At 50.2% G+C, this 22690-nt stretch overlaps 1 protein-coding gene across 1 annotated transcript in view; it reads right to left on the minus strand.

The window, feature by feature from the left end:
- rerea (arginine-glutamic acid dipeptide (RE) repeats a) overlaps positions 1 to 22690 on the minus strand; it is a 95462-nt gene that overhangs the window by 31750 nt on the left and 41022 nt on the right. The window contains exons 4-6 of the mRNA XM_076042519.1: positions 6583 to 6688; positions 5308 to 5404; positions 3260 to 3364 (exon numbers count right to left, since the gene is read on the minus strand). Of these exons, the coding sequence (XP_075898634.1) occupies positions 3260 to 3364; positions 5308 to 5404; positions 6583 to 6688 (308 nt within the window). The remainder of the gene's footprint in view (positions 1 to 3259; positions 3365 to 5307; positions 5405 to 6582; positions 6689 to 22690) is intronic.

Below are 22690 nucleotides of genomic sequence, written 5' to 3' on the forward strand. Positions count from 1 at the left end.
CCATTTTCATGTGAAAAGAAAAAAATGTTCTACAGATAAATCTGGAATGTGGTCAGCATTGCAGCATTGACAAAGTTCTGCACACAATCCAGAAAATGTGCAGCCAACCAGGTCTGCTCTACGTTTGGCAGGAGACTGTGAGGATGACAGATGAGGATCTACGAGCCAGAATAGAAAGACAGCAATACTTTTGCTCGGGCAAAATAATTTGGAGCGGAGACATTTATCTGGAACACTGCTCGGCTCTCTGAGAGACGAGTGAGAAGCCAGACATAGTCTGAAAGACTGCAACAGCACGAACATGACTGTGGAAATTCATCGCTACATTAGCAAAATAAAATAAAATAAAATAAAATAAATAAATAAATAAATATTATTTTAAAAACAATAAATAAATGCTTTAAGTATTATTTTTTTTTACTGAACCGTAAATCAGTGTCTGGTTTGACTGTTGCTCTTTTTTTTTTTTCCTAACGGTCTTACACGGAGCCAATTGTCGAACACAAATGAACGACTCACAACATGCCCAGTTCTTGCAGTCCATACTTCGCACCGCATTATCAGAAAATCTTGTCAAACGATTACAAGCTTACTCATTAAACCCAAACAACAAGCGAGACAGTCTGCTCAAACTCTGCTGCGTGCAATCAAGGGTAGCCCCGCCCCTCCGCCATCAAGTCCAGCCAATCGCAGCGCGACTCTGTGGCACACTGACATAATTGCTGCGGAGCGAAAACAAACCCGGCCGGCTCCTGTGCCCACGGACAGCGGGCTTGACAAGCGACCGGTCCGCAAGGCAGGTGGGGAGGGGGAGAAGACGCGGACCGGGGACCAGGCTTTGTGCGCAGCCCGGCCGTCGGTTCTGTGCGCGCGCCATGTCATCCCGACTGTAAACACGAGCCGCAAAATGGAGCCACGGTAGCCGATTAGCCGGCTCTGAAACGGCAGCGTTAGCGGCACACAGGGTGCACGTCAACAGGAGCGACAGCCAAGCTGCCCCGGTACATTCACGGCAGAGCGCCCGAAATACAGCGTCGCTCGTCCCCGGTTGTAGCAACACAATGAAGGCGCAGCGGCGTGTGTTCTGCCGGTGACAGCCAGCCAGCAGCCAGCCAGCAGCAAGCGGCTCGGCACGGACGGTACAGCTCGCCGATATCACACGCTGCTCTTTCAATTCGTCGGGGCGGAATAATTGAAAATAAATGCAGGCGAACCGACAGAAGGAGCAGAGGAATAATAGCGCCAGACCTACCTCCTGGGACTGAACAAATCGTCCATTTCTGACATGGAGACCCGGCGGTGGGGCGCTGACACGGTGTGTGTGTGTGTGTGTGTGTGTGTATGTGTGTAAACGCAGCTCCGGTATCAAACTCCCTCCCCTCCTTCGCCTCAAAATGGAGACGCAGGCGTTCGCCGCCGCCGCCGGAGAGGTGCTGCACTAAGCTCGGTGCTGTGACCTCAGCAACCCGCACCGAGCGAGCGAGCCTCGCTCCTCAGAAACGGGCGCGCTACTGAGCATGTGCCGCGACCCTCACGCTGGCGGGCGCGCGCGAGCGCTAACGTAGGAGCAGACGCGCGCGCGCTAGACAGACGCGCGTGCCGGGATAGGAGAATTCGTCTCGCCGCCGCCGCGTGTCAGAGCCATAACAACAAACATAACGCCAAGGGGAGGGAGGCTGGCAAAGGCTCTGAGAGAGAGGGTTCGGTTCGTGACTGGCAACCCCGAGGTGCGCCACAGCAAGGGCAGCTGTCTGTCTCTGCCGCACGTCAGACAGAGGCAGGCAGCAGGAGGGCACCGATTTAACGGAGACTGACATCGTGTATATCCCACAACCAGACACGTTAATCTCCCTCATTTTACAACTTGAAGCAGCAGCACCAACGGAAATATAAATGAATTAAGAAGATAAACAGCTGTCCTACAGACTTGCACTTGTACCAAAATGTCATAATTTAGGCAAAACACCTAGCATGTATAATACAATAATCCCTCCTCTGTTCCATAATTTGAGCCAAAGTAAGCCTTAGTCCAGGCATGGGCAAACTGCGGCCCGTTAAGCTTTTTAATCCGGCCCATCAAACTTGAAGAAATTATTACAAGGGCGTGAGTCACAAAATAGCTGTATTTCATCAATTAAATACAGCATCAGCGTTTTAAAGAGTCATTTCAATAAAGAGCTAAATACCGTGGGGCTTCAAAGACATATTCTGTTCATTTTCATTTCACATTAACCAACATGTTTTCTACATATGCCATTACATGTATATATATAATCACCAAAACACTCCATCCATCTGCTTCTACTCTGGCGCCCCCTCTGTCAAACTTTAGAGCCCATTGTTGCCCACCAGTCAAAATGTCTGCCCACCTCTGTCTTAGTCATTCTAACCTGGCTGACTGCAGAATGCAGATATGACAAAACTCTTAAAAGTTCACAAATCTTCTGCCAAGGAAATCACACACAACACATCTCAGCAGAATCAACATGCATCCCAGAAGAATGCGTCGCAAGCATAGAAGAAGTGGTGCAACATGTTCATTTGATATTTAGGTTTGTTAAAGCTTCCTGACCAAAGCAACACAATCACATTTTTAAAACCCTTATAACAATTAGTATTTTTTTCATAAAGAAACTTGAAAATGACTTTAATATACATATAAACATACAGTATGTGTTTTGAAACCTTAAAATTAGAGGTGTAACATCCATACTGTAAACCTCATAGGCTTTCCATGATATTTAACATTTAGGTCCCAATATGCAAAATTCAAATAGATCTTTTGGCATGAAATCAATTTTCTTCAAAAATGGTTTTCGAAGACAAAGCAAGCCACCAGTTGGGACATCAGAAAACAGCAACAAACACAAACACAATCTCACCACTGAATGGTAAGATTGGATAATGATATACTCTACTCACTGGACCTTTAAAGTCAATATTTGAAGGAGTTTAGACTCTCTGTTGTAATATAAAGAAAGCTGTGATATTACCACATAAAATGAATTGTTTCTTTTTTCTTCATCTTAAAGACACTTATATAAATGAGTGGAATACTGCTGTTGATACAGATGTAAATATCTGCTTTTCTTTTGTTGCTCCATAATTATTTTATCTCATTTCTTTTTAATTCATATTTTTTTTAATTCTCTATTGCACTACATGTTGCCGTATTTATGCACATTTCCCCAATGTGGGATAAATAAAGGCAGTCTATTTTATTGTATCCTTGAGAAAGACTGGCTGGAGATCTCCTCACCTGGTCTCTGGGTTATATCCGAGAATGTAGAAGAAGGAGTCGATGCGGGCTTTGAACTCCCTGGCAGCAAAAATGTCGGAGAAATGGGAAATATTGCATTTCCCCCTGTTGAGAGAGAAGACAAGCTTTATTAGACAACAGCGACATGACAAAGTGAGAGCCCCGGGGGGGGGGGGGGGGCACATGTAGCTCTAATTAGAAACTCTCAGGGTGTTACATCTGTGGGAGGTGACAAATACAGGAGGGCCGCGCATACGAGGCGCCTGTCGCTGCCCGCTGACTTTACAGCGAAGACATCCTGCAGAGTGCGGCGGCCGAAATTCGCGAATATACCGGCACGACGCGTTGGCTCGGGTCTGTGTGCTGCAGCAACAGACACCCAAGCCGGTGTCTCCCTCTCAAACCATTATCCCCCGCCAAAGAGCCGCGGCTACGGATATATCCACCGCAGCACTTCCTGTTTCCAGCACGCTGGTGCCTGGCTCTATCAAAATAAGCGGAGCTGAACGGCCTCACAGAGAGACGCAGTATCTTTCTTCCCCACCCCTGAAAAGATTAAAGGGTGCTAAGGAGGGCTGTCTTCAGTGAGCTGCGGCATTACGCCATCCCTCTGGAATTCCCTTCCCGTTTATCTAAAGCCCCGAGAATAAGTCAAATCAAAGGGTTGACGGTGGAGGAGAGGGTTGCAGCTAATTTGCCCTGAAATCAGTGGTTTTCTGGAAGACACGGCTCTGGCTTCTCGCCGACAGCTGCTTTTGCTTAAAGGAAAGGAAGGCCTGTGTGTGTGTGTGTGTGGGGAGAGGGGGTGGCGGTGGTCAGACAGGAATGGTGAAAGCGAAGAAGGAACCAAAAAGGAGAAAAAAAAGATCGAAGGCTATGGTCTTTACTCCTTTGTCCATTAAGCAAACATTAAGAAAAAAAAACAACAGCCCAACACTAAGAACAGAAGAAGTTTACAGTGGCTTTTGAGTAAACAGGGAAATTGAAAGTTGTTTAAAATCGTTGTTTGATGTTAAATCAACCCGAGACACATCTCATTTTAAATGCTACACATCTGGTCGAGTCCTGAAGTCTAGAGCACAATTTATAAAATAGTAAAAAAAAAAAAAAAAAAAAAAAAAAAAGATTTTTGCATGGTGTTGCGGCATAGAGTGCAATATGAAAGCTGCAAATGTCCCAGAACAAAAGATAATTTCCAAAACTGGCATTGTTGGTGAAAAAATATGCGAGAATCTGCTAGAATGTGAGCAGCTTCTGATTTTTCTCTTTGTGTGAATACAGGCTTTGTTTCCACCTGGCTTTAAAATCCACCCTTAGTGACCTGACATTGACACGTTTCCCCTTTAGCCTCTGACCGAACCTCACTCCATCGCTGTGATCACTGGGAAACACATTGCTTCTGCTTGCCAGTGGGTGGGCGGGTGCCTTCTTTATGTTTACCTACAGGAGGCAGCAGCGCACCTAAACTCTGAACCGTTGGGCTGGGATAACAGAAGAGAAAGTGGGAGGGCGTCGCGGACAAGTCAAAACAACAAACAGTTATCGAGATGTTTGAGGTTGTTGCTGAATATCTTTTTGGATAGCCGTGATTAAACTCTGGCCGATGCAGCAGACAGAGTTTGGCTCAGACTCTGAGGAACACCAAGAGATGAGAAACAGAGGAACAAAAGGACAGCGGCGGCTTTGGTTTCTGCTCTGTTAGCTACAAGACCCAAGAGGGCATTTCACGCGATTACATTATTATGTATTACCCGCAGTCCAGAACCACATTATTAGTTTGCTTCCAGGCAATTTTCCCAAAAGAATAATAAAACAGAACTGGGAGCTGAAATTTGAAAAAGTATATAAAAAAAAAAATGCAATTGAGGGCAGTCTGTCTTATTAAGGTATGAAAATAACTTTGTTGAAAGACAAACCTTTCAAAGTTTGTTTAGTCGAAGAGTGTTGTGCACTGAAATGTAGTATGTAACCACTAAACTGAAGTAAAAGGATAGAAAAAAGGGGTGGAAACAAGGCTTAATACATGGGTGTTGTTCTCTCTGGCTTACCTGAGAGCAGCAGCATGATAAGTGTCCACGTAGTCAGAGATGAAGAGTTCCCGACTCCTGACCACCGGGTCTGTGATGACCAACTCTCGGCCGGAGTCTGACGGAAGAACACCGAGCGTTATTGACTACAAACTAAGCAACCAAACACAGCAATGGAAATAGCAAAACTAACAGGCCAACCTGGCACTCAATAGAATCGTGAGATGCTATACTGTGTACAGCCACAGCATAGAGGTCATTTAACACCAACATTACGCTTCCTAATTCCCTACAGTGCTGTCCCTCCTGACAGAATGTTGGTCTCTCGTGCCAAATGACCCTTTTGGAGGGTCGGGGGGGTTAAGATGCATCAGGGGCTACCAGCCAACTTGTCACAGACAAATGACCCGAGCTGCCGTGCACAGTGGTCACCGTGCGCCGGGGTTGTGGCATCAATTCCAATAACCCTGAGCTGCCGCGGCAGCAAGGACACAGCGCCGACGCGCGAGCAGCAGAGCTCTCCGATGATTGGCTGATAAGAGGGAGCGGAGAGCATTCCTGCTAACGAACGGACCGTGCACACTGAGTCAAACAAACACAAAACCACAACAACATATTTCTGCCTTTGTTAAGAAAAATACACAACGGAGAGCTTTACGTGGATTGTGTGATCAATATAAAAAACTATGAAAACAAAAGACTGAATTTATTTGTTTCCCCAAACCATTTATTATCCTGCAATAACAGTTATAGTAGTAAAGAAAGACATTTGTGTATCAGACTCTGGAGGGCCAATTCTGCAGAATCCAAATGTTCATTCGTCAACTGATTAGCTGAACTACATTAAAAACAATCTGACGTTGGGCGGAGACGTTTTCTATGATGAGATTTAATGTTCACTTGATGAGCAGTAATGAAGACTATATTCCTCCTGATGTGTGCGCGTGTGTGTGTGTGTGTGTGTGTGTGTAGCAGGTCCACAGAGGGGTTTGTGCAATCGTGTGTGTGTGTGTGTGTGTGTGTGTGTGTGTGTGTGTGTGTGTATGTTAGAATACTGCAAACAGGGGCCACATGACAGTTGGGATTTAAAGGAGGCCACCGTGGGAACCGTGAGGAGGATCAGCTTCCAAAACGCTATTCAAATTTTGGCTCTTGTATCCCCACAAACTGCACCAGGTGTGTGTGTGTGTGTGTGTGTGTGTGTGTGTGTGTGTGTGTGCACATTTACTTTCTGGGCGGGTGTGTGTGTGCGTGCATGCGTGTCGAACACGCATAAAAAAAAAGAAGCTCTCTCACCGTTCTCATTGTTGCGATCCTGTACCAGGTGTTGGTACACAGAGTCGGGCACCTCTGACTGGCGGTAGTACCATTTCACATTCATTAGCAGATGGTCCCGTTTACTCTGCAACACAGAGAGAGAGACACACACACACGATGAGCAGGCGGGAAGGGGGGGGGGATAAAAAGAGATAATAAAACGAGTCTCACTCTAAGACAAACAGACATTATGCTGTTTGGTTTTACGCCGTGGCGAACTGGCCTCTTTGGCAAACAGCGGGGCTGCGCAGATGCATTGTTTATGACTCACACAGGCCGACGCCAGCACGCACACACAGAGGCCGAGTCAATTAAAAAGGGATTGCAGAGCATTTAGAGCCTTAATAAAGTAAACAGTGGGATGTCTGCCATGGGGAGAGAGAGAGAGAGAGAGAGAGTGAGAGAGAGAGAGCCGTGAGACGCTGAAGCCTCACCCCTCCCCCTCCCCACTGATCAATCCACTTTTACCTTGATGAAAACATTCAGCACGGTTTTAACACACCGTCGGAGCTTTTAAAGTCGCCTCTTTCTGCACAAGCGCTTTCATGCCTTTATGATGCCACTTAACGCTCCTTAAGTGCTGCCACCCGCTGGCCCTTTTATTAAGTGCAACTCAGGAAAAGACGTGCAGTCCTCCGGAACGGCCGGCAAGTGGCAGCACTGAGGCGAGCAGAAGGCTGCGTGGACTCCATGGAAAATAAAGAGGGGGGGGGAAAGGCAGCGAGGGAAGAAGGGGGGGGGGGGCGGTGGAGGTGGAGGGGGAAAAACACAGAGGCCGGAGAAGAAGCGAGGGATGAAAAGGGCACAGCAGTGTTTTCATTTCAGGTTATAAAACATTTACTGTGGCTTCGCGCGAGGCCAGCAGGACCCGGTCGGTGGTTTGAGCTGAGGCGTCCGATTGTGACACAAAACCCGCCGGCCCCACGTGCGGCACATCGTTCATTAGCAGGCAGCTACGCTAGGCCGCTAACCCAGAGAGAAACCTGCACCGCAGGCGGCTGACATCAGCCGTGCAGCCCGGGAGAGGCGCACACACCATGAGGGGGAAAAAAGAGGGGAAGAAGTCTGCAGTAATTAAAGACAGGCCGTCTCACTCCTGTTCTTTCCAGGATCAGGCGTGCGTGTCTGTGTGTGTGTGTGTGTGTGTGTGTGTGCGCATGCGAACATGAAGTCAGACTAAAGATATTTAAAGCCGTTGGAGTACATTGTTCTGTTATGTCATTGTGCAGCGAGCGCAGCCGAGCGAATCATCGCCTCCCTAAAACCTTCACTCCACCTCCCCCTCCTCTCACCTCCCAGCCTCCCCCCTCATTAACCACTCCCCCCTGACTCCCCTCTACCACCTCCCCCACGTTCCTCTCCTTGTCGGGGGTGCAACAAACACCCAACGACGTGGCTTCTCACTGGACTCAGAAGCCCACCGAGGCTGCTAAGCTAGGCCCGAGCACATCGCCCTGCTAAGTGTTTGTGTGTGTGTGTGTGTGTGTGAAGAAATGTATGCAATGACGTAATGCTCCCCCGCAACCCCCACCCCCAGCAGTCAACCTCTGGACAATCCAGTGTGGTGGTGGTGGGGTGGAGGGGGATTGCTGCCTTCCAGACGCACGAGGCAGCAGAACGGCTAGTTTGCCGGCGCTCGTGTATAATTAATGCTTCAAAGGAGGCTGTAATCGCTGCCGGCGCGCTACCTGAGCATCATTGTCTGCCGGGGGAGAAACACAGGGGAACACGGACGCCTGCACGCGCCTTGTTTTACTTGTACGCCGTAACGGCGGCTCCACTGCGTCATTTTTAAACGTCAGTGAATGCGCCGCGAAAAAAAAAAGCAGCGACTGCTGCTTCGGCTATTGAGGCTAACCCCAGAGCGGCGGCTGCTGCTGCTGCTGCTGCCCTGAGCACATTGCTGTTTGCAGTGTTGAGCCCTCTCAGGCAAGAAGAAAAAAAAGAGAGTGTGTGTGTGTGTGTGTGAGAGAGAGAGAGAGAGAGAGAGAGAGACTGAGAGTGCAACATATGGAGCATGTAGTGGGAGTGAAGCATAGCTTTCAATTATCACAATTCTATAAACACGCCGGGTGGAAAAATGAGTAGATAAGGCGGAGAGAAAATGAGGGGGGATGATAGACAGCTCAGACTCTGCTGCACAAACTAGTAGTTCCATTGTCTGGGATTCTTTTTTTTCCCCTCCTTTTAAATACATCCGTCGAGGCCGCGATAGAAAATAACAGGGAGGAGGAAATGTAAGAGTGGAAGCCACAATGTTGAATTGATTAGAGACATTCCATCCACGCTGCTGAGCGGACACAATGTTGGCCATCTTTGTCCTGCCAGGGGTGGCGGGGGGGGCAAACACGGCTTGGTCTGGCCCGGCCCGGCCTGGCCTGGCGCCCCCCCCCAGCTGGGGCCAGGACCCTGGGAATGCAGCCCAGTGAGGAGAGGCCAAAAGACTTACTAACCCACTACTGAGAGAGAGAAATGAGACAGGGGACAAGAAGGGAGGGCAGGAAAGGAAAGGAGAGAGCAACAAGGAGGCAGGGTTGAAGGAGATAAAGGCAAGGAATGAGGAGGGGAGGGGGGGATTAAGGTGGGAGGAGCGAGACCCTCTCATTTCCTCAGACTTGAAATTACAACCGTCGTCCTCCTGCTGCTGCTGCTGCTGCTCTCCACGAGCCACCGTGGCTACAAGGCCACTGCTTTATTCATTGAGCAGATATAAATCTGAGAGTCATGCTTTGGGGCCAAGTGCAATGATCCCCCCCCCCCCCGGCTCAGCCCGGCCTCTGGCATTCTTCGACCACCTCGGACCAACCAGGCTCGAGTTCTTTTCAAAAAAGGTTGTGAACTAGAGAGAGAGCGTTGCTATCGAGGAAATGAAAAAGGGGAAAAGGGAGAGAATGAAAACAGCAGCAACGCTCTGATTGTTACGAGAGACGGAGTCACGTGAGTCTCGTTCCTTTGTGCGTTTTGCATGTGTGCGCAGTCAACTCAGGGCCAGGGGGCCCCCCGTGTACGGCTACACCACTACAAAGACTTGCAAGGAGTTGGGTGAGGGGGGTGTCAGGATGGATTTTCCCATTAAGAGGAGGGGAGGGCTCCTTGAACACGGTTCCAGAGACACCAGCCGCCGTCTGAGTGGCGTTCCAGGAGAAGACGGAGGAGTCACCGTGCCAAAATCAATAAACTGCTGCAGAAACAAGAGAAACAAACGACTCCGTTCTGCCGGTCCAACATGGCCACCGCTGTTGTTCCGACCTGCAAGCCCCCCCCCCCTCACTGCAACACCAAGAGGTCGGCTCTTAAATGGAACCAGAGGCTCCGTCTCGTTCGCTGACAGGAAACCTCTGTTTATTTTCTCCTGCTTTTCAAACGCTCGCCTGTCTCTTCTGGTTGCCCCCCCCCCACCAGTCTCCCCCTGGTGACATCAGCAGCCAGGATCTATGACTTCCTGCACAAGGTGGCGGTCAGAGGCAAGAAAGGAAGGAAGGAAGGAAGGAGAGAGAGAGGCCCCCCCACCACCAGCACCAAACACATAGATAAAGCAGACAGTGAGAGGAGGGAGGGAGGGGGGAGAGAGGGAGGAGAGAGGGGGGGAGGTCAAACGGGCAAGAGTGGCGGCGGCTCAGCGTTAGCCAGGAATGTCAAGCAGTTAAGCTAGGCGGGCGAACAGCTCAGTTAGCTAACACCCCAGGGGAAAGGGAGGGGAGGGGGAGGAGGGGAGAGAGAGGCTCCAGTGTGGGAGATCAGGGCAGGGCCACAGCACCAGGGGGGAGGGTGACATTGACAGACAAGAGGCTCAAAGGCGACACGGAGAGGTGGATTGTGGGAGCGTTTGTTGCACTCGTCGTCGTCTGCCACGAGGGGAGAGAGACAGAGGGAGAGGGAGAGAGAGAGAGGGAGAGAGAAGAAGAAGAACAAAGGCTGATTGTGGCATTTGGAGGCGGAGATGAGATCTGGGAGGACTAATCTGCCGCTCCGACATGATAAGATTAGAGCCGGGAAGGCAGGAAGCGCTGGCTGGGAAGCTCACACATACGCTGCCTCAAACACACACACACACAGGCGCAGGCAGACACACAAACACACACGCAGAGATCTAAGAAAGATGATGGATTTGATGGGAAGGGTTTCCCACTCCGGCTTCCTCTCTTATTTTCTGCCGCACTCTCTGAGACAGAGATATATCTGCCAGCACACCGGCACTCAATAAGCACTTCCATCTGGACAATAGCAACGACAACAACACACACAAGCACGAGCGAGCGAGCGAGCGAGCGAGCAGACCTGCGTGTGTGTGAAACGCTGGCGAGGTAACAAGGAATCTGCTGCTCGCAACTGAGTGACTGACAAAGACGGAAGGGAAGGAGAAATGCCCACAATGCACACACACTCACACACACACACACACACACACACACACACACACACACACACACACACACAAATAACAGGCTTTCAAGGATTAGCAGCACTATTCTTCTGGCGGGCCCCGCAGTGCAGAGGTGCATGCTGGGACTCTGAGGTAAGAAAAAGCGCCTCTAAATCAGGCTGTCAGATCCGCCAGCGACAAGGTTTCCTCCCTCCCTCCTTCTCTCCCTCCTTATCGCACTCAGCTAGTCGGGGTAGGGGGGTAGAAAAAAGAGGAAGGTTGACTTGCTGCTCAAGCTTCCTACTTCACATTTTATATCACTAATCAAAGGCTTATTACAACTCTGAGGAGAGGGAGAGGGAGATGGAGCCCCAGCTGTGGCGGTGCAGCCGCGGGCAGGCGACCTCTTCCGTCTCTCTCTCTCTCTCCCTCCCTCTCTCCTTCTCTCTCGGTTTGACCTGCTTGGATATTAAAGTGGCGGCGGGCGCTCTGAGCGCGCTGTGTCCATCTGTCGGCGCCAGCCGGCTTCACATTGCAGTGGATGAGCCGCCACCGCCGCCGCAACTGGCTCGCTGCATTTGCTCTTTTGGCCACGCGTCGCTGAGCCTTTATTAGCGGCGCAGACGTCTGCGGTCGCCAGGATTTAGACTGGAGCTGCAACGATTAGTCGACGTAATCGATTACGTCAACAACGTAAATTTACTGTCAATGCTAGCGTTTTTACTGAGTTGTAACATATTTAAAAAAAAAAAAAAAAGAAAAAAAAAAAAGAGTACAACAGTATAACACAGATGTGAAAATTTATCTTAGTTTAAACTAAGTTAGGTTTAAACAGAAGTCCAAAATAGGTGGTGAGAATAAAGGAGATAATCGTGACTAATCGACTTATCAAAAAAATAATCGATAGATTAATGGACAACAAAGACAATCGTTAGCTGCAGCCCCCCCCGTCCTCGGACTCTTACGTCACGCCACAATTCACACAAGCAACGTTTCATCAGGCCGCTGGACGGCTGAAATCCTCCGAACGCACATCTAGAGGAGCGCATTGCTGCCATACTAACAAAAAAAGGTCTCAGTATCACAAATTAGGGGATACTGTTAAATCTTTAGGTGCTAATTTTCACATTTTCACAGGTTGATTTTCCACATTACTATATGAGACAATCACATCTTTACCTTGTCGCCCCCCCCCCCCCCCCCCCAGGGCCCCCCCGAGACTGCGCGTTCATTTGCACGTTTACTTCATTACAAAAAAGAGATTAAAACTATGCTAATGATGACACTTAGTCTGCTTGTTCCAGAAAGCCCTGTTTTTAAACCTGCGATTCAGCTAAATGGTTCCTCTGTGCTGCGAGAAGACACGCGATGCCTCCCAGGTGAGTGACACCAACCCCCAGCCAGGTGCTGCCCCCCCCCCCCTCCACTCCCTCAGAGACTGCCTTGTTGTTCTCCGCTTTCACATGTCAAACAAAGCGCTGCGAGGGAAGCCAAGACCAAACATTTCCCCCCCTTGTTTCCACAGGAGGCTGTAAAGCAGGGGTTGAATGTGCTGCTGAGAATTTGATTTGTTTGTTTTTGATAACCAGTCGGCGGCGCCTGGGATGAAGAATAAAGATCTGGAAATGGAGTTTTAACGTTTCCAGAGTGTTCAGTGGAAGTGGGTTAGGTAGGGGGCGCTACTGGGCTGTCACGCTGCTCTATCACAGGCTCTTTGTTCCAAGTAGAGAATCGCAGGAGCAACAAATGACTCCCACATCCTGGTGGTCCGACCTGGTGCTAGACTTCTTTTTCTCCACAAGACGAAAGAAAGAAAGTTAGCGGCCGGCACTCTCATTCTCCGACCTCCTGACCTTTGACCTTCTGTGCCTCCAAACGTGTCCCGGCGAAAACAAACAAACGCAAAAAACGGAAACGGAGATGTTAAAACCCCGCCGTTCCTTTTTTTTTTTTTTTTTTTGGACACAGTGCCGGCGGAGGCATATGGCGAACCCTGCCCCTCCCCCACCTCGCCTGATTGCTTCCATGAGACTGGCCCGGCTCAGGCCAACCTAAACATTTTCCTTCGCTTCCAACCTACTTCGGCCGCCGCCAAGAAACTAAACACGAGCTGAGGAGCGTGAGGCGGCGAGCGCGGCAGCGTTGGTCGGTCGAAAGGCGAGAGAGAGAGCAAGAGGGAGAGCGAGGGAGAGAGAGGGACAGAGAGGGAGAGGATACAAAGAACACATTCACAAACGATGATCATTATCTGCCGACCACAGGCAGAGCGCTGGGGACCTGCTCACCGATTTGGGCTGCAAAGAAACAACACAGGCGCTGCTTCTGGTTTTTATTTGTTGTTTTTATTTCCCTCCTCCTCCTCCTCCTCCTCCTCTCTCCCTTTTTCTTCCCCCCCCGAGCAGCGAGCAGAAATCCCCGCAGCGACGAGCAGAGCAGAGCACAGCAGAGCAGAGCGGAGCACCGGCTAGAATGCAGATCCGAGTGAGACTTCAAAAAAAAGAAGAAGAGAACTAGTGGGCTGTGCGAGGACAGATGGAGGCGGTTAAGAGAGCTCATATCAGGGGTTTTCAGATCATAATGCCGACTTTATTTCCCGAGCTCTCGCTCTGCGCCCGACACACAGTCACAGCCTGCCAGAAAACATTGTCATTGCAGCCTCTAGCCTTTCATTTAGCCGCTTCAAAGCTGTCTCACTCTGATACCTGGCTTTCTCCGTGCCCGTGCGCCTGTGTGTGTGTGTGAGCGAGCCTGTGTGTGTGTGTGTGTGTGTGTGTGTGTGTGTGTGTGTGTGTGTGTGTGAGCGAGCCTGTGTGTGTGTGAGAGTAGCCGGGGATGTTCTCTTGAGAGCAGAGGCTTGTCTGGTCTCAAGGTAATACCTATGAGTCAGGATTCAGCGTTAGACACACACACACACACACACACAGATGGACAATCTCAGCTCTCACTCTGTGTGTGTGTGTGTGTGTGTGTGTGTGCACATTGTGTTTTCTCCTTCCTTTCGGGGGCCGACCATGCCGCCTTTGTGTGGCGCCGAGTGTTTAAACGGCCGTGGCGTTTTGTTCCGAGCGCCGCCCGCCTGTGATCCATTGTGTTAGCGTGCGCCTTGTTAGCGTAGCCCGGTGAGCTAATGAGACGTCTCACTAATAGTGAGTGGACGTGGACACTGGAGGCGGAGGACTGCTGACTGACTGGGGGCAGCTCTGCACAGAGGATATGAATATCAGGCGCTCCGTGTGTGTGTGTGTGTGTGTGTCATGTTGGACGCTTGCCCAGCTCTATTCATGTGTGCGTTCGTGTTGGGTGAGTGTTGTGGGCCTCCTGAGCCGTGCGCCGCCACGGGAGGCAGGAAATGAGAAGGTTTGCTAGAAGCCAATACTGATCGATCCCCCTGCAAGGACGCCAGCACAAACATGTGCACGCAACGTTCTTTGTGTGTGTGTGTGTGTGTGTAAGGGCTGGTGCCGTGCCATTTCAGATGAAGGCAAATAAGCAGCAAGGCATTTGTGTGCGTGCGTGAATGTGTTTTTAGGCGATAAAACAGCTGTCGGGCCATTAGAGGAAAGTCTGCGGGGAGCACCAGAGTATTTGAGTGACAGATCGAGAGAGCGACACGGATACGGAGGAACTGGGAGGCTGGTGCACGTGTTGATGGGAGCGCCGAGCCGATACCAGCACGTCGACAGTCCTCCGCAGCGCGAGCACGCACGAGGCAATTTCTGCACCTACGCAGACACGCAAATAAAATTAGTGGCGTTTTTCTCTCCCTGAAGACAAAACCAAATGTTCTGTACGCCGCCCTGGATGCAGCGTCATCGCGTACTTCAAATACACAAAGTCTCGGGCCAACGTTGATATTTATTTAAAAAAGATCTTCCTCCATATTAAAAGGTGAACCTTTTCAAACGGACCCAAGCAACCTAAATGTGGAACAAGCAAAGCTCACTACTATACAATAAATAACTACATATTGCACACATACAAAATCGAATTTCAAATTTAAAAAAACTCATCAAAAAATTTCCTCTATTTTATTTGCAGCCTTCTGATAGAAATTTAAACAGTGGCTAATAATACATTTAAAAATGAAATAAAGACAAACCAATAAAGTCATCATAATATCCTCTAATGAACATCCTGTCCTGATTCACACGACAAAATATCAGCAGAGCGTTCTGGGATTTGTAGTATTACAATGTAGTATTACAGCTCGAGTAGTGATTTTCTATCGCCTCATGGTCCAAATATAATTACACCTCGGGCCAAATTTGAGTCCCCTGGCCAGAGTTTGACACCTACGGCGTACTAGAATGGGGGTATGAGGACCTCTGAAGGCTCCCAAATGACAAATCCCACTTGGACGAGATTGGCTAGATTGTTATCTAACTCGCAATTTATCTTCCCTGGACCTTCTTTGATTTTGAGAGAAAACAGGAAAATCAGACCTTTCATTAAAATCTTGAAGAGTTCAAATGGCCACATTTATGGAATAAAACGCACATTTCCAGGAAATGCCGACAGATATTTACCGTCCTCACTGTTAGCTAGCACATGCCTAAAAGGACCTCGAGCTAATTTTGAAGTGCTAATAGGTAAAGAAGAACCGCTCAATAGCGCGCAGCGCTTCAAAATCTGATTTATCCGGGTGTGTGTGTGGGTGCATGCACACACACACACACACACACCCACCCAAGAGGGCTCGGACGCCGTCAAGCAGGAGCTGCAGGCTGCGGCCGTGTCATTGTTTTATCTGGCCACCGCGTCTCAAGAAATCAATCTCTCCTCTTCCCTCCCCTTCTCCCCCCTTCGTCCGTCCCCCCCACCCCACCCTCGCCGTCTCAAGGTGACCTTGCCGATCCGTCAGTCTGTGTCCGTGACACGGGGCCCCGTATCGGCGATACATCATGTCGGCCGTGTAGCCGAGCAGATGCTGCGCAGGGGCGAACGGCGGGTGGTCCGTCGGCGGCTCCGCGCCGGCAACGTGTAAATAATCACATGCAAATTGCACAGAGTGTATGGCCGAGCGCGCATGCAAATGCCGCCCGTCGATCAGGTGTGTGTGTGTGTGCGTGTGTGTGTGTTCACGAAGAGGGGAGGCGCGGTGGTGGTGGGGGGGAAAAATAAATAAAAAATCACAGGCTGTTTGGCAAATACAGTTACAGCTCATAAAATGAAAAGGTTACTTGCAGCAAAAGGGAGGAATGGGAGTCGAACACAAGTGCATACAGACAGACACAGTCTCTCTCTCTCTCTCTCTCTCTCTCTCCTTCTCTCTCTCTCTCCCTCTCTCTCTCACACACACACGCGCACACACACACACACTAGGAGCGCTGGCAGGCCTCCTGCCGTGCTGCAACAAGAGATGTATTGTAGACACCACAGCTGCAATAACAGGGCCGGCCCAGTGCTGCAAGGAGCTGCACTGCGTGACTCCGGCCCTCCGTGCCGCCAACAGCGGCCGCCGCCACTGCAACACGCGTACGGATCCGGTTTCCGACAGACAGACGGACAGACGGACGGGGGGGAGGGAGGGAGGGAGGGAAGGAGGGACGGACGCCTGTTGGACTGAGAGATAAGCGGCCGACGCAACGCTCGGAAAGGCTGCAGCCGTCTCCGTCGTCGCAGAGCAGGAAGCCAAAACACACTTGAAGAAATATTTGCGTGGAATTCCGCAGACGGCTATCAGCTGGATGTCGTCATGCATTCCTCCCACATGAGGAACTCGGCCAAGGATTTGGTGTTTTTGCAGCCAGCGGTCGAGTACGAGCGCAATGTTTTGTCTTTTGTTCTTTTTGGATCGTTTGTTAATGTTGTACAGGTGCCTCCTATTACCACAACACACACCAGGCTAATGAGGTATAAATGCTAATGATAAAGACAATGCCGGTGGAAACGTACGTCTCATTAGCTAAGCAGGCGAGCGGGGAAGGGAAATAAAAGTAAATAATGAAAATAGGCAACGTCAGATGTTTGGTATTTTCCTTGCTTCCTTTTGAAAGTGAGAACGTGGAGCAGATCAACAAAGGAGCCTCTGCGACTCCTTCACGTTGGCTTTGATTTGACCCGCAGTGTCGTCCTCCTTTGGTAGTGACGCGCTCGAACGAGCAAAAAAAAAATAAAATAAAAAATCAAAAGCAACAATCAATCACATCACGATAAGGAACAAAACCTCTCTGCACATCACGTCTTCACTGCGTTTTGCCGCAGATTAACGACCGTTATTACGACACAGTGATGCTGCCAGCGTCTGTCGGGGGAGGGAGAAAAAAAGGTTTAAAAATTCATGAGAAGAATCTTTGTCAACTGGAAAAAGGGGGAAATTTCCGCCTGCTCTGGAACAGCAGGAAAAATGTGTGTACACATTATCATAAAGTGACAAGAGCAGCAGCGGAGCTGTGGTGTCGCTGCCGTTCAAAGACAAGAGACAATCGCTCCTCAGTGAAGCCTCGTCAAGTCGGAAGCCCCCCCCGCCCCCCAAAAAAAACACTTATTGGATATTGGGTCCCAACAGACGACAAGCGGCACATCAGGATTTTCTCATCATAAAATGCACACGGCGACGCAAAACTGCTCAATGTTTATGGAAAACATGAGGCCATGAGGAGCACAACATGTCAGAGAGCCAGCGGTTATCAGTTGCACACACGTGCACACAAGTGCACGTCGCAGCGCCTACCGAGGCTGAGAGAATAAGTGAGACAAAGAGGCCGAACCGCACGCATGTACACACACACACACACGCACACGCACACACACACACACACACACACACACACACACACACACACACAGCCGCTCTCTGCAACCAGAGCACATCAAAGCCTTCTCCACCCATTTATCTGTGTGTGTGTGTGTGTGTGTGTGTTTGTGCCTGTAAATCAAAAGACACGCACACACGCCAACAGATGCACACAAACACACACAAACAAGCTCAGACTGCATTAGCTTTGTGTGGCGGCGGCGGCAGCAGCAGCAGCATCCAGGGCCGCCTGAGCGAGAGCAGGTAGAGGATTTCTGCTGCAGACGGAGGAATTATTAACCTGAGCTCCTCTGTCGTCTGTCAGAGAGAGGAGAGGGAGGGAGGGAGGAAAGGAAGAAGGGAAAGAAGGAAGCAAGGAGAGAAGGAAGGAGGGAAGGGAGGTAGGAAGAAAGAAAGAAAGAAAGAAAGAAAGAAAGAAAGAAAGAAAATCATGAAGGAAAGGAGGAAGGAAAGATGGAGGGAATGAATGAAGAAAGGAAGGATAGAAGGAGAGAAGTAATTATGAAGGAAAGAAAGAAGGAATTTTGTAAGAAAGGAAGGAAAGAGAGAAGACGGTGAGGTCAGTGCTACGTCTGAGACTGCGCCTCTGCATCTGGCCTAATGTTTGACATCAACTCCACCACACGCCTCTGACTGTGCGGTGGCGGCGGCAGGGGTCAGAGGTTGGGGAGGTGCAATTAGCAGCAGCAGCAGCAGCAGCGTGTTTCAGAGAGACGACAGCTAACACAGGAGTGACGTGCACGCAGAGGGGAAAGCCAAACCCAGGGTGGAGGAGGCCCACCCCTGCAAGGCTGGGACTCCTCCCACCTCCTGCTCTGCCTTGACTGACATCCACCCGTCCTTGAGTGGAGGGTGTGGGGGAGGGGAAGGGGGTGATTAGCTGCTCTTACAGCTCTTTATGGCAGGGGAGGGGGGTGTTGGGGGGCTTGCTTGTAACGGATGGCGTGGCGAGGCTGTTATGACACGCTGATGACAGACCCATCCAACGGCCAGCCAGGGTGAGTGTGGCAGCGGCGGGGGGAGGGGGGGGTTATTGATGACTCTCTTAAGAAGCAGCGCGTGTCTGACGATACGTCACGGCCACCGTAGCCACGCCCCGGCGCGGCAACCGACCAATGGGCAGGCGGCACACCAGCCGAGCAACACGACAAATGTGTGTGCGTGTGTGCGTGCGAGTGTGTGTTTGTTGGTTTTGGGGTTTTTTTTTGTTCTCGCCGATCGACACAAAGTCTCTTGTTCACCGTCGACGGGCGACGTTTGCATCTTTTTCCTTTGACTGCAGCTCCTCCCTCTTTCCTCCTTCATCCCTTCTTCCTCCTCCTCCTCCTCCTCCACAGTGGAAGTGGATATTACCCCACCCTGCTGCCACCATATCGATCAGCCCCCCCGACACACGCACACACAGCGTCCTCCTGCTCTGTTCCTTTCTCTCCTCACAGCTCGCTGCATTGATTCCATCCACCCTTCCTTCCTGCCTCCCCTCCCCCCAGCCTGCCGCCAGCCAGGAGTGATTACACACGCTGCTCACGCCAGACACACACACACACACACACACACACACATAAATGAGAGCTTTTGCTAGGGGATGTGTAGCCCCGCTGTACTTTAAAGGCTATAAAGCTTGGCAGCGGCTGCAGCCGCCTTGTGAAAACACTGCTTCTCTTCATTCCAGGCGACCATTGACTAGCTGAGCTCAGCGTGACATATTGCCCCAATAAATATCGCCGTAATAGCACGTTAGCATAGCGGAGCAGAAGGCTCGCATTAAGACCGTGTGTGTGTGTGTGTGTGTGTGTGTGAGAGAGAGAGAGGGAAGGATGGGGGGGGGGGGTTACTCTGGCCTCTGTAGTGGATCTTGACAGGTGGTTCTCCAGCCACCTTGTGATCCTGTGCAGAGCCTCGCGCAAGCAGCTCCTTATATGGGCGTGCGGCGCTGCGCTAGCTAGCACCTTTAGCCCGCTAAAGTGAATGAGAGCGGTTAAATGAATGGCCCGTGAGTGGGTGCGTGCGAGCAGGACGCAGTCAAAAGCTTTTTTTTATTTCTTTTTTCCCTCTTGCAGGCATCAGAAGCAGCTGTGTGCAGTTGGTTGTGGAGGATAAAGGAGCCACCGCGAGAGTAAAAAGCTGAACGCGGCCCCGGTGAAAGCTCGACCGCGCCGCTAAAATTGAGCATTAGCATCCGGCTCTTCTACACACACACACACACACACACACACACACACACACACACACACACACACACACACACACACACACACACACACACACACACACACACTTTCAGTTAAATTTGCCCGCCCTCCTCTCTGCTGCTTCACAGACAGCGTCTGCGCAGACAATAGTCGCTCGAGCACAAAAGCTTTTCTATTTTATTATTTTTTGCGGGATCGGAGCCTCTTAGCAGGCGAGCTAACGAGGGGCAGCGTGGGCTGATGGCCACAAGATCAACCACTTATCTCCCCGCAACCTCTCGGCTGGCAGCAGCCAACTATCTCTGCAGCAACAGGCCAGAGATCCTATAATACACACACACACGCGCACACGTTTGTCACCATTTGGCATTTAAATGACATTTAAACGTGGCGGCAAACAGTTTGCACCTAATTACGGCCAGTTGCTGCTGTGTGTGTGTGCGTGCGTGTGTTTTTTTTTTTTTTGTGTGTGCTGGAGTCTCAGGGAGCCATTCAGACGGAAGCCAAGCGGTTTTTTCCTCGTCTTCTAAGGAGAACTGATCCCCCTGGTCTTGTGGTCTTTAAGGCTGAAGAGAGATAAAGTGGCACTCCAACATGTAAAATGTTAACGGACCAAAACGAGGAGGGAGGGAAGGAGGTGCAGGGATGGCGGCCGACTGATCGATGGCCCCGATCGATATTCTCCCTCTGTACCTTCGCTCCGCTTAATACGCCGCTCGTATTTCACAGAGACGTACAACCTTGATTGTGGCGTCCGCTGCTGCAAAAACCGCTTGAAAGGTATCGGCCTTCTGTTTGTGGGGGCGACAAGTCCGACCACGAGGCGACGGCAGCGAGAGCGGAGCCTGAAACTCACATCCACGGTCTGTACAGACCGGATAAAGGATAAAGGTGGAAATGTAAAAATATCAAGTGTGGTGGTACAGAGGGCACGGTGTCGCCGTCTACACCAGGCATGGGATGGGCAAACTACGGCCCGGGGGCCATGTGCAGCCGGTTAAGCTTTTTAATCCGGCCCACCAAACTTGAGGAAATGATTTCTAGTAGTAAGTCCTAAAACAGCTGCATTTCTACCAATTTATTCAGTGTTTTAAGAGTCATTTCAACCAAGAGCCATGTACCAAGTACCAGGGGGCTTCAAAGACAGACATTTGGTTGTAATGCATTGTTCATTTTCAACTGACAAAAAAGCAAATGTTGTCATGTCACATGACAGATTTTGGGTCACCAAAACACTCCATCCATCCTGGTCTGCACCCTGGGATGTCATCAGGCATCAGATTCCATTTCACTTGTTTGATGGGAGATGAAGAAAGATTTCTTAGTTGAGACGTCCGTCTGCCCGGAAACTAATCAGCAAACAGCCACACGAGAAGCCCCGAGGTGCGGGGGCGTGTGTGTGTGTGTGTGTGTGCGTGTGTGTGTGTGCGTGTGTGTGAGGGAGGGGGTGGTGGTGGTATCACCAGGACTGGACGCAGGGATAAGGTGCGAAACGCTGTGAGAAATGAAAAAAAAAAAAAAAAAAAAAAAACTGAAATGAATGAGGGCGAACCTGTAAAGAGTTATTCACCCTGGAATGGAGGGGGCATTACAGCGATCCATAAATGGGCTGTAAAAAGCTCAATAGCCCAGGGTGGGTGGAGGGTGGAGGATGGTGGGCGGGGGGGCGGTGGCTGAGCCGTGCAAGCGGAAGTCTAAGCCGGCGCTCGACCCCGACGTGGCGAGTAGAATAAGGCAAATGTGTTTCAAACGCTGCAGAGCAAGTGGGAGGAATTAGGAGGAGAAGCGCAGGATAAATTGAATAAAGCAGCAGCAGCAACTTCACAGACCGGGTGAGCACAGCTCAGGGAGTGGATGTATGCACAAAAAGATAGATTTTTTTGGGGGGGGCGTTGGAGGAGGGTCGTCTGCATTTTCTTAATCATCGCATTAAGTGGGGGGGGGGGGGGGGGGGGTTCACAATGCTCCAGGGCTTTGATGCCTTCACGGTGGGGGGAAAAAAATAGTATTTTAAGTGGCAGATAGTGTTGATTCTGCAGGAGACGAGTCGCAGCGGTGATACAATGATGAGATCTAAACAAAGCCGCTGGTTGGGGGGAGCAGGGAGAGAGGGGGCCAGCGGAGAGCCGGAGACCTTCACACTGGATGAGAAGAACCATGGATGGATGGATGGATGGATGCAAGTGGAAGAAAAATGTTCTGCAAAACACCTACGGCAGGGATGAGTGAAGTGCACAACGTCCTGTCTTGTTGTTTGTAAATAAAGATGGACTTCACGTGGCCTCTTAACGTGGACATTACTTTACAGGTGCTGGTGCAAGGTGTCCTAGAAACCAGAGCAGCTCATCGCGAGGACCCTTAAGTCAAAAACCCTCTTCAGAATGTTTTTTTTTTTTTTTTTTGACTCCAGCCAGTCAGAGGCGTCCGTCCAGTCACGTGACCAGGCTTTTTACTATGACAAAAGGCTCCTTACAGCGAGAGGTCATTAAAGACACAACCACATCCTGACAATGAAGTGTGCAAAAACTCTCTTTGACTCAACGCTACCTGAAAAAAATATCATACAATGCGGAATGGAAAAGGCACGACCATCAAAGATGGCAACTATCATCTGCATCTATCGCAAAACAAAACAAAAAAAAAGAAAAGAAAATGCACTGTGGTTTGCTTGATTTTCCTACATCTCGGTTTGCATCATCGGCTGATCTGCTCTCTGGTTGAACCCCCCCCAGCAATATAGACTTCAGCAGAGCAGCTTCGTGCACGAAAACCGAT

The sequence above is a fragment of the Nelusetta ayraudi genome, unplaced genomic scaffold (genome assembly GCF_046127955.1).
Source record: "Nelusetta ayraudi isolate G7.1 ecotype Tasmania unplaced genomic scaffold, CSIRO-AGI_Nayr_v1 ptg000070l, whole genome shotgun sequence".
Classification (NCBI taxonomy): Eukaryota; Metazoa; Chordata; class Actinopteri; order Tetraodontiformes; family Monacanthidae; genus Nelusetta; species Nelusetta ayraudi.